This window comes from Phyllostomus hastatus, unplaced genomic scaffold (genome assembly GCF_019186645.2).
Source record: "Phyllostomus hastatus isolate PE091 unplaced genomic scaffold, TTU_PhHast_1.1 phas_contig_113, whole genome shotgun sequence".
NCBI lineage: Eukaryota > Metazoa > Chordata > Mammalia > Chiroptera > Phyllostomidae > Phyllostomus > Phyllostomus hastatus.
In genome coordinates, this window is record NW_025333530.1 from 15,348,173 (window position 1) to 15,360,110 (window position 11,938).

The 11,938-nt window shown below is 45.1% G+C and overlaps 1 protein-coding gene across 2 annotated transcripts; it reads left to right on the plus strand.

The window, feature by feature from the left end:
- Window positions 1-1,491: 1,491 nt before the first annotated feature.
- Window positions 1,492-11,898, plus strand: VPS11 (VPS11 core subunit of CORVET and HOPS complexes). Of its 2 annotated transcripts, none has more exons than XM_045839102.1 (16): window positions 1,492-1,695; window positions 2,284-2,432; window positions 2,530-2,665; window positions 3,895-4,058; window positions 4,636-4,883; window positions 5,621-5,822; window positions 6,213-6,364; window positions 7,123-7,309; window positions 7,764-7,910; window positions 8,038-8,226; window positions 8,334-8,495; window positions 8,728-8,867; window positions 8,957-9,159; window positions 9,295-9,466; window positions 10,393-10,615; window positions 10,747-11,898. In XM_045839102.1, the coding sequence occupies exons 1-16, from the start codon at window positions 1,509-1,511 to the stop codon at window positions 10,909-10,911; spliced, it is 2,826 nt and encodes a 941-aa protein (XP_045695058.1). In that variant the 5' UTR covers window positions 1,492-1,508; the 3' UTR covers window positions 10,912-11,898. The 2 variants fall into 2 exon arrangements, with proteins under 2 accessions (XP_045695058.1, XP_045695067.1); XM_045839111.1 differs by having other exon boundaries at window positions 1,640-1,776; window positions 2,261-2,432.
- Window positions 11,899-11,938: the final 40 nt, after the last annotated feature.

Consider the following 11,938-nt stretch of genomic DNA (forward strand, 5'->3'; position numbering starts at 1 on the left):
TGCTTTTGTACCCTCATCAATGAGCACAGGCCTTACCAGATTCACACATCAGAAGACTCTGGGTCCCTGCCACTAGACAGTATAGGAGACACCCAAGTCAACAACAAAGATGCCACTCTGTTCACATCTGTTTTCATATTGCTTCTTTTAACATTCATAGTCTTAACAACTGACATACTATCTAAAAATTCTAATGAGTAGTACAGAGTATGCTCAGCAGGTGAAAGTGGGTCCAATCTACTCCCCATTTGAGCTTTCTGCCTATGGTTGAGATCCTGAAATAGCTCCAATACCTGCGTGATAAAAGAACTAGAAGCTGGAATGGAAATTAGAAAATCTGTATGACTGGTGGTGGCCAATTTGTTCCCCTCATTTAGCTCTTTAGATAAATGGACACTACCTTTCCTGTCAACTAGATTGAAGAGAGGAGGGGATAAGAGGAAAATCATCCACATTCATTCCTTCAATCAAATATGGAGCAACTACTAGGCCCTGTTAGGCCTGGTTCATGGTAAACAAGACAGGGCCCCTGCTCTCTGGGAACTTGGGCTGGTAGGAATGAGTAAAATATTCTAAAACTAAAAGGCAGTGTGTGTGTGTGTGTGTGTGTGTGTGTGTGCGCGCGTGTGCAGAAATAAACTTCACAAATACCATATGGCCACTTTTTTGCACATACTCTCAGAATGACTATGTCACTTCTGTACATAGCTCCTTGTGATACACAACACACCTACGGTTTTCCACGTGGACAGTTGGTTTTGCCATAGTTGGGGATTGTGGGTGGCCAAAGAATAGCTTAGACACTTAACACTTGTTAAATCATTCAGCTCTCAGAATTGCCACTCCCAGGCTTTTTGCTGTGTTGTGTTTATGCCCCGTACCCTGCCGCTATGAAAAGAGAGAGAAAGCCCAGGTTCTTGGGAGTTCCCTCCCTATCGGTATTTCCCAAATTCTTCAAGAAACATATTTTAAATATCTGTTACGAGCCACACACTCTAACAGACGGACACGAAAAATAAGATACTGACTGTGTTCACGTCTGTATCTGGAAGAAGACACAAACTTCCGATTTTATTTTTCTCTCCTACACTGAAAAAACAGTTTTATACAAATGGTTCATTTATGCCTCAAAACAGTACTGTGAGGTGACAACATAATTAAGGCACAGCAGGTTATAGTTCAAAGCGCGTGACAGTCTTCACCGTGATCCTTCAACGCCCGTACACTTAAATAAAGAAGAAAACTGGTGTTCAAAGAGGTGAAGGGCCCTGCTCTTGCAACCTTTTTAGCCAGTCCAGTTTGACGCAGCCAATTCGCAAACTACATTGCAAGCGATGGGCGGGGGAGGCGTGCCTCACGCGGCCCCGCCTACTCTCCCAGCAGCAGGAAGCCGTCACCCCCAACTGTAGAGCGCAGGTGCAACCAGGCTCCGGGAAGCTGTCGAGTCACGTGATCCCCAGAGCTTCTCACGTGACCTCTAACTGGGCGACTTGGGACCTTTGACCAAGATGGCGGCCTACCTTCAATGGCGTCGCTTTGTTTTCTTCGACAAGGAGGCGATTAAGGAACCTCTGAGCAATGATGGTCCCGCTCCCGGGGCCGCGCCTAACTCTGGATCCGCTGCTTCCAAGTTCCTTTGCCTCCCTCCTGGCATCACTGTCTGCGACTCAGGCCGAGGGAGCATAGTCTTTGGAGATATCCTTGCTCTGAAACTGTCTCTTCCCTCTCCGGATCCCTGAAGAGATGCTCCTGAGATGGAATCTTTCCGTCAGAGGGGTTAGTGTTACATGCCACTTTCTTTTAGATGGACGCCCACTGGGTCACAGGAGAGAAAGAAGTCTATTCTCTAACCTGTTAGAGATAACTTGGTTGATAACCAAGTAATCTTGGACAATTCATTTAAGTTCTCCCGGCTTCAGTTTTCTTACGTAATAAAATACCAATTCGTAGTAGGGTTATTTTAAGATCAAAATAAAGAATGCAAGCTGACTTTAAAAGTTGCATATGTAAGGTGTCATTATTTCCTCTAGCTAGTATTGTGGGTGACAAGGTAAATGAAACCAGGAGTTTGCTGCTCTGTTTTTCATATTGCTGGCTCTAAACTCTGGGCCTTTTTTTGTTTGTTTGCTTGCTTGTTTGTTTTTCACTCTTTTTAAGATATGGAGTCCCAGGAAATAATGTGTGGGAAAATCTGTGCAAAATTTAAATGTATGTTGTTATCTGGGTTGTGGTCTAAATATAAGTATCTCTCCTTGGAAAGGAGGCTCCTTGACTACTCTACACATATGGAAGGCCAGATCTGGTTCTTGCCACGCTCCCTACAGCTTTCAGGTTTCCAAGCCTACAAACTACGGGTGACACACCTGTACCAACTGAAGCAGCACAATATTCTAGCATCCGTAGGTGAGGACGAACAGGGCATCAACCCCCTGGTGAGTCCTTGAAAGGTAACAGGAAAGACCCAGAAGCCTGGGAATGGCTGTTTGTTGGAGGGAGACTAGCATTCACCCATCTGAGGTCTGCCCACAGGTGAAGATCTGGAACCTGGAGAAGAGAGATGGTGGCAATCCACTCTGTACTCGAATCTTCCCTGCCATTCCAGGATCAGAGCCGACTGTTGTGTCTTGTTTGACTGTCCATGAAAATCTCAACTTTATGGCCATCGGTAAGCAGAAAGAAGGCAAAGTATCCTGGATGGTGTGGCTCAGTGGATTGAGTGCCTTGCAAACTGAAAGATCGCTGGTTTAATTCCCAGTTGGGGCTCATGCCTAGGTTGCGGGGCCAGGCCCCTAGTTGAAGCATGTGAGAGACATCTGATTAATGTTTCCCTCACACATCGATGTTTCTCTCCTTTTCTTTCTCCCTCCCTTCCCCTCTCCCTAAAAATTAATAAATATAATCTTTTTTTTTAAAGAAAGTGAAAACTAAAGCTCCAGGACTTTTTTTCCCCATGGTAATTTATTTTTAGAGAGAAGGAGGGAAACATCAATGTGGGAAAGAAACATTGATTGGTAGCCTCTCGAATACCCCCAGCTGGGGACCTGACCGACAACCCAGGCATGTGCCCTGACTGGCAATCAAACTGGTGACCTTTTGTTTCACAGGCTGGTGCTCAGTCTACTGAGCCACACCAACCAGGGTAGCTCCAGAATTCTTTATAGATTTTCTTTCTTTTTTTAAAAAAGTTATGTATGTATGTATGTATGTATTTATAGAGAGGGAAAGGGAGAGAGAAAGAGAGGGAGAGAAACATCAGTGTGTGGTTACCTTGCTTGCACCCCCTACTGGGGACCTGGCCTGCAACTCAGCCTTGTACCATAGACTGGTGATTGAACCAGCGACCCTTTCGTTCACAGGCCAGCCCTCAATCCACTGAGCTACACCAGTTAGGGCTATAGATTCCTTCGAGAGTTGCTTCTTCAGCTTACATTCATTGTTTTCATCAGACCATTTAGAAAAATTTATACTTCTTTTTTAAAGATTTTATTTATTTTTAGAGAGAGGGGAAGGGAAGGAGAAAGAGGGAAAGAATCATCAACATGTGGTTCCCTCTCACATGTCCCCTACCGGGGACCTCGCCTGCAACCCAGGCGTGTGCCCTCACTGGGAATTGAACCAGCAACCCTTTGATTTGCAGGCCCACTCTCAATCCACTGAGCCACACCAGCCTGGACTCATGAGACCATTTTTTCAGGGTTATTAAATTTGGAGTTAGGATTTAGTTTTGTTCGTTGAAAACGAGTCAGTAAGTACCTATCTTCATATTAACCTTTGGAGAATTTGCGTATGAGGAGGAATTGTGTCACTTCTAATGAATACTTCAAATGGCCATTTGCCATTTTGTGCTTCCTGATTTTCAGCTTCAATTAAGTGTTGTTTCCTGTTCTTGTACAGGTTTCACAGATGGCAGTGTTACATTGAACAAAGGAGACATCACTCGGGACCGGCATAGCAAGACCCAGATTTTGCACAAGGGCAACTATCCTGTTACTGGACTGGCCTTCCGCCAAGCAGGAAAGACCACTCATTTGTTTGTTGTGACAACAGAGAATGTTCAGGTATGACCAGGACCTCCACTCATACGGGTGAGCAAGAAACGCTTCTTTCTCCTTAGGGAGCTAGCTTAAGGAACTAGTAAGAGAGGTAGAATTCTCACATTTTTCATCACATACCCTTGAATCATTTGCTCAGCTTAATATTTTATTTCTTCACTTAGGAGACTGGGAAGAGTTTGAGTTTGGAAAAGAACTGGACTTGTAGCAAAAGACCTGAATTTTTTCCTTAACTTGATCGGTGACATTGGATAAGTTGCTTTACTTCTCTGGTTCTTGTTGGTCCTGTTAACAGCCTACTCTCAAGAATAGTCTTTTTATAAAGTAATATAAGGTCACTGCATTTTTCTTACTTGCAGAATTCCTATAGTAGGTAGTGTTAGTATGTACAGAGGAGAGAAATGTGGTCCCTGCTTATGCATTTAGTAGATGGGTGGTGGTTAATGGAGAAGGCAAGCAGCCAGGAAAAGTCTTAAGGTGCTAAGAATTAAAAAGAGTTAAGATGGAGATGGGAATACTTTTGTGAAGTCTTAGATACCACTTCCTCAGAGGGAGCCTGATAACCCTTTCTTACTTTTTCTAGTCCTATATAGTTTCTGGAAAGGACTGCCCTCGTGTGGAGTTGGATACTCATGGTTGTGGCCTACGATGCTCAGCTCTAAGTGACCCTTCTCAGGACCTACAGTTCATAGTGGCCGGGGATGAGTGTGTCTACTTGTACCAGCCTGATGAACGTGGGCCCTGCTTCGCCTTTGAGGGCCATAAACTCATTGCTCATTGGTTTAGAGGCTACCTTGTCATTGTCTCTCGTGACCGGAAGGTTTCTCCCAAGTAAGGATTCCAAAAGGGAAAGGGAGAGGGCTGGACCTGTTTCCCAGAATTAACCTGATTTTAAAACCCTAATGCCTGGATCCCGTCAATCTTCTGCTTTGACTTTATGTAGATTTGGCTTATGCATAGACTTAATTATGTTTTTACTGGAAGATGTGTTTTGCTACAGACATTTGTTGAGCAGCCCTGATGCACTAGAACACTCCAGGCAATTTGAACCTGGTATTGCTTTTTGTTTTTTTGTTTTTTTGTTTTTTTTACTCTTTAGTCAAAATAAATTGGGGCAGAGGAACAAGGGATTGGGTAGTAGAGAAATTGGGAAATGCAGGACCCAGTATTTTTCTTCTGAGCCACCTGAAAGAGGTGGTAGGGTCTTCTGCATGGTCGAAGTGATCCCTGTCAGGTGTTAACTTGTTTTCATTCAGTGCTAAGCACAATGTTCTGCATACACCAGGCACTGATTATTTGTTAAATGAATGGATGTTTGAATGTACTAAATTTTTTAATATGTTGCTTGTGTTAGTTATAGAATCTTATAGGGTAAGGTCAGGTTTATATGTTCTATTTCTACAATTGCCAGCACAATGCTGCATATTATGGGCTGAGCTACTAGAGGGGCCAACAGGTGATTTGTTTTGGGTGAAATGGGTAGCTCCAAAGTTGTCATTGGAAAAGAAATAAAGGGGAAGCTGAGGTAGAGGGGGTACAATATCTGGTGCTTTTTCTTTCCCATACAGGTCAGAGTTTACCAGCGGGGACCCACAGAGCTCTGAGAAGCAGATTCTCAACATCTATGACTTGTGTAACAAGTTCATAGCCTATAGTGCTGTTTTTGAGGATATAGTGGACGTGCTTGCTGAATGGGGCTCCCTGTACGTGCTGACGCGGGATGGGCGGGTCCACGCACTGCAAGAGAAGGACACACAGACCAAACTGGAGGCAAGGCCACCAGATTCCCAGAGTTGGCCATATGCACCCAGACAGAGCTGTAGGAACAGGCTCCCCAAGTCACCTTGGCCAGATTATATCCTTCCCTTTGGGTCACAGCCCTACTCAGCTCCCTTAGAGTAGAGTTACAAAGTAAATGGTCTGGCATGAAGCCTTAGAGGGAAGTAATGCCTGGGGGCCAGAGCCCGCTCTCAGGGTCCACTCTGCAGAGAACCCTAGTAGGTAAGGTGATGTTGGTCTTGAGGGTATCTGAGAGGTCTCACCCTGTCTAGGATATAGTCAGATTGAAACTTTAGGACTGTGGGGCATGTTGTGGGTTCATTCTGGGAAGGTGTCTCCTCAGGACTGCATCTACCAATTTTCTCATCTCTTTGCTTCCAGATGCTGTTTAAGAAGAACCTATTTGAGATGGCAATTAACCTGGCCAAGAGCCAGCACCTGGACAGTGATGGATTGGCCCATATCTTCATGCAGTATGGGGATCATCTCTACAGCAAGGGTAATCATGATGGGGCTGTCCAGCAGTATATCAGGTTAGTCTGGAGGTGCTTGAGGATGTAGCTCTTAATGCAGAGACACGCAACCAGAGAGGCTAAAACCTGTGCTTGGGGAAGGGAGTGGACTCCACCAGCAACTGTCCTTTTTTTTCTGCAGAAACTGTGATGGCTTGAGTGAGAAGACAGTATACCTTACTGGAAAGGGAATGTTCAGGGTCAAATATTAATGACCAGTATGCAGTTGAACTAATGAATACCCATTATTTTAAACTATAGTTTGACCCCTGTTACTCATTTTGACCTAATACTTCCACATTTTCTTTCGTTGATATTAATTCTGGGAATTTTAGCAACCTTTCTAGCTTTTTTCCCTAACTCTCTACAATTCCTGTTTTAAGCCAACTTTAAGGGCCAGTTTTTTGGTCCTGGCCAGGTAGACTAGTTGGTTAGAGTGTCATCCCGATATGCCAAGGTAGTGGGTTTTGATCCCTGGTCAAGGTACATACAATAATCAACCAATGAATGAGTGGAACAACAAATTGATGTTTCTATCTAAAATCAATAAAAAAAAAAAAAAAAAAGAACTAGTTCTCTGGAGGCTTGCTACTCATGTGGTCTACAGTCTAGTAGCATTAATACCACCTGGGACTTTGTTAGAAGTCCAGGCTTTCAGGCCTCACTCCATACCTGCTGAAATAGAATTGGCATTTTAAGAACTGCAAGTGATTCCCATGCACATGACAGTTTGAAAAGTGCACTAATCCAGATGCTTCTTTATGTACATGTCTCCCTAGAACCATCGGGAAGTTGGAGCCATCATATGTGATCCGCAAGTTTCTGGATGCCCAGCGTATCCACAACCTGACTGCCTACCTGCAGACTCTGCATCGGCAATCCCTGGCCAATGCCGACCACACCACCCTGCTGCTCAACTGCTATACCAAGCTCAAGGATAGCTTGAAGCTGGAGGAGTTCATCAAGGTGCAGGGTGGTAGTGGTGGTGGGATATTCCTTGAGGCAGCTTCACCAGGGCTTGCCCTTCAGCAGGATGCAGGGAAAGAAAAAGCTGACCTTATTTGGGAATCTGGACCCTCTGGTTTATAAACTAGAAAGAGGAATAGCCTTTCCCATTAGTTCTCTCCCATATCCCCTTTTGTTTTATGATGCCAGAACTTCCCATGGTATCCAAGCCCAGGGAAGTAGCATTTGGGTAGCCCTTTGTCCTCAGAGGAGTCCCTCCAAATAGTAGAGGGAAGGAATAGTAGGGACAGAGGAAGACTTTGGCTCTTAGAAACTTTCTGAGAGTCAAGATAACATTTTAAAAGCGTGACTTTATTATTATCTTAATAAAGTGGTTTTAGAATCAGCCACATTTTTTCTCTCCCTTCCTTAACCATAACCTCTCTGAATGATTTTATCTAATGTTCCCTGGCAGACAAAGAGTGAGAGTGAAGTCCACTTTGATGTGGAGACAGCCATCAAGGTCCTCCGGCAGGCTGGCTACTACTCTCAAGCCCTCTATTTGGCCGAGGACCATGCACATCATGAGTGGTACTTGAAGATCCAGCTAGAGGACATCAAGGTAGAGGAGACTCTACCTTGGCTCAGAGTTCTGTTCTTTTTCCTAGGGCATCCTAGAATGATGACAGTGCTTCCTGATGGGTGAGGCAGCAGCATGCACTTTTACTCTGCTCTTTACCTTTCTACAGAACTATCAGGAAGCCCTTAGGTACATTGGCAAGCTGCCTTTTGAGCAGGCAGAAAGCAATATGAAACGCTATGGCAAGATCCTCATGCACCATATTCCAGAGCAGATGACCCAGTTGCTGAAGGGACTTTGTACCAACTATCAGCCTAGCCCGGAAGGCCAGCGTGACAAGGAGGCTCCAGTTTGCAGGGTGAGGCCTCTGGGAAAATGCCTGTTTTACACCAGGGATCACCATACGGGCCTCATGGATACCAAGCCCTCTCCCTTGGCCTTTTCTCTCTTCCCTTGCCATCTTAGGCCAACTCAGAGGAGTTTATCCCCATCTTTGCCAACAATCCACGAGAGCTGAAAGCTTTCCTAGAGCACATGAGTGCAGTGCAGCCCAACTCACCACAGGGCATCTATGACACACTTCTTGAGTTACGACTACAGAACTGGGCCCATGAGAAGGATCCACAGGTGAGGCCTGGAAAAAGCTGCAGGAGGTACTGGAGAAAAGACAGTTCTTCCATCTTATATGTTTTTTTGCTGCCTTCTGTAGATCAAGAACATCTCACTGTTGGTGCCTAAATGTCCTCAATGAAGAGGAAATTGGACTGAGGGGAAGAGATAGTTGACTTGCCTTGTCCAAAGAGGCCTTGTGATTGTTTTTGTTCTTCTGTCCAGCAGTTCTACTCTCCTCCTTCCCTAGGTCAAAGAGAAACTTCATGCAGAGGCTATCTCCCTTCTGAAGAGTGGCCGCTTCTGTGATGTCTTTGACAAGGCCCTGGTCCTATGCCAGATGCATGACTTCCAGGATGGGGTCCTTTACCTCTATGAGCAGGGGAAGCTGTAAGGGTTTGGGGAATTTCAGGGAAGGGGGAAGGATCCAAGTAATTTTCCAACAGCAGCTAGTGAGGTTTGCTTTGCCTTGGTATTAGGTATCAGCAGATTATGCACTACCACATGCAGCATGAGCAGTACCGGCAGGTGATCGCTGTGTGTGAGTGCCATGGGGAGCAGGAACCCTCCCTGTGGGAACAGGCACTCAGCTACTTTGCCCGCAAGGAGGAGGACTGCAAGGAGTATGTGGCAGCTGTGCTCAAGCATATTGAGAACAAGAACCTCATGCCACCCCTTCTAGGTACTTGGAAGGACAGGGTGGGTGGGCAGGTGTCAGCTGCTAAAAATCAGGGGCTCTAGGGTAGGAGCCCTTCAACTCTGTCTAGAGGGCACTGCTTGGTTCATTGTTTTGTTTCCTCCTGGACCCCAATCTCAGTGGTGCAGACCTTGGCCCACAACTCCACAGCCACCCTGTCTGTCATCCGGGACTACCTCATCCAAAAACTGCAGAAACAGAGCCAGCAGATTGCACAGGACGAGCTCCGGGTACGGCGGTACCGAGAGGAAACCACCCGCATCCGCCAGGAGATTCTGGAGCTCAAGACGAGGTACTTGGCATCTTGTTAAGTGGAGGCATCCAGGGGATAACCTTGTTCTTTACACTGTGTCATTAAATAATTTCAAAGACAAAAGATGGAGTGTGTTTGAGCATTTTCTGCTTGAAGATCTGTTTTAAAGAGAAACTCTAAAGAAGAGTTTATTATATAGATCATTATTTATTGGGCTTTGGAGGGTATTATCTAGGGCAGGTACTTTTCTTTCTGTATATGCCTGTATTTTATATTTTCTAAACACACACCTAAATTGTATGGTTACAGGCCATTCAGAGGTAAAAATTTTGCTCTAGAAAATACAAAATCTGGAGAATTTACGCATATGTATAGCAGACATTAATGCCTACCCTTAAGTCTTATCTGCCCTTAACATTGTAAAGTATTTATTAGAGAACAATAATTTCAGAAACATTTACTGAGCTCGTATTATATCCTAGGCACTGTTCTTAACACAAAGAGCCCTGCCTTTATGGAGCTTACATTGTAGAGGTAGAGACAGAGTAAACGTGTTAAATAAGTAAAATATAGTATATTAGATGGTGATGAGTTCTAAGGGGAAAATTAATTGAGGAAGGGGTGTAGGGTGAGGAGTGTGTGTGTGAGAGAGAGAGAATTTATAAGGTATTCAGGAAAGGCCTCTCTGAAAGAGTCATATTTGAGTGAAAACCTGAAAGACAATTTTATGGCACTTGTGAAAACTGAAATAGAACCATATCCCCCTGGGTTAATAGGACTTTCTGGAAGCATACTGAGACTCATTGTAAGCCCAGTGCTGTTGTCCTCTTCTGACCTTTTTTAGGTTGTAAGAAGAGCAGGGCCTTGGATCTCTCCTTAATGACTCCAGCTGCTTTCTCTTTTCACTTGGCTACCGGCCCTGCCCTCACTGTTTGCCACTTCTTTCTGGTCTCCCTTGCCTGTAGTCCAAAGATTTTCCAGAAGACCAAGTGCAGCATCTGTAACAGTGCCTTGGAGTTGCCCTCAGTCCACTTTCTCTGTGGACACTCCTTCCACCAACACTGTTTTGAGAGTTACTCGGAAAGTGATGCTGACTGCCCCACCTGCCTCCCTGAAAACCGGAAGGTCATGGATATGATCCGGGCCCAAGAACAGAAGCGAGACCTCCATGATCAGTTCCAGCACCAGGTGGGGAAGAGTTGGATAGATGAGTACTCACTCACAGAAAGTCAGGGGGACACTGTAGGGCTTTTCTCTTCCCCTCATTTGAGGAAACTAGCACTTCAGTTCTAATTCCTACTTCTCCTCTTTCCCTGCAGCTCAAGTGCTCCAATGACAGCTTCTCTGTGATTGCTGACTACTTTGGTCGAGGTGTTTTCAACAAATTGACTCTGCTGACCGACCCTCCCATGGTCAGGCTGACTGGAAGTCTGGAGTCCGGGCTGCAGCGGGACCTGCTTGTGCATTCCAGGAGGGGCACTTAAGCAGCTCATGGAAGGGGTGTGATGGTGGAGCCACAGCATTAGGAACACGGGAATCAGGCAGACATGTGCAGGACTCCACTCTGATTTGATGCTATAGTTTTCAGGACTAAAGATTTTTTCCTGCCTTCTCTTTGGCCAGTCCACTGTTTCTCCTGTTGACTTTTTGAACAGTAGATTATTCAAGACTAGTGGGGGAGGGCACCTCAGCACTTCTGAGTATGGACAATAGCTGCTTTATCTTCTATCCAGGAGTACCACCCTGTGGTTGGGTCTTTGCTCCTAGAGTCTTTAAATAAAATGATAGGATTTTAGGGTTGTTAAATTTATTCTGGGGACCTGCCAATGATTCTTAACTGTAGAGTGTACTTCTCTCTTTGCATGCATCCCTAAGAGCTCCACTTCCCTTACAGAGCTCCTTAAAGGTCACATTGGTATGTGTATATGTGTATACACATATATATATACCTATATATTCACTCCAGAGGGAGAGAGAGGGGAAGGGGAGGGGAGAGAAACATTGATGCGAGAGAAACATCGTAGTCGGTTGCCTTCCTCACATGCCCCAATCAGGGACTGAACTCACAACTTAGGTATATGCCCTGACTGGGATTCAAACCAGTGACTTCCTGATCTACAGTATGGTGCTCCAACCAACTGAGACACATTGGCCAGGCAAGGTTGATTTGACCTCATTCAAGGAATGGATGGGACCTATAGCACCAAATAGAGTTCAGCGTAGTGAACTCTTCAAAGACCTAATGCCTGATCTCCAAGAGCCTTTTGGCCCGAGATCCCCAAACAGCTCCTGTTCTTTAGTCAAGTCTATACTGTGGCTCTTGGACGAAGCGTTTAGGCAGGAGACATATTCTGATGGGGATCCTTGAGCCTAAGTCTACTGCCTGCATAATGAATAGGCTGGTGTCTTGCTGTCTTCAATATCAGATGATAGGATAAAAGGGCCTGTATTAAAACATTTTTTTCCCTCTTTCAAGTTGTCTGCTGAAGTTTATGTTGTCGGTGTTTGCAT

What these genes read in the sequence shown, in the direction of transcription:
- VPS11 (XM_045839102.1), top strand. Translation starts at nt 1,509, where the DNA reads ATGGCGGCCTACCTTCAATGGCGTCGCTTTGTTTTCTTCGACAAGGAG. An exon ending in AGGGAGCATAGTCTTTGGAG is followed by an intron (nt 1,696 to 2,283) that starts ATATCCTTGCTC and finishes ACTACTCTACAC; the next exon opens with ATATGGAAGGCCAGATCTGG. An exon ending in ATGATCAGTTCCAGCACCAG is followed by an intron (nt 10,616 to 10,746) that starts GTGGGGAAGAGT and finishes CTTTCCCTGCAG; the next exon opens with CTCAAGTGCTCCAATGACAG.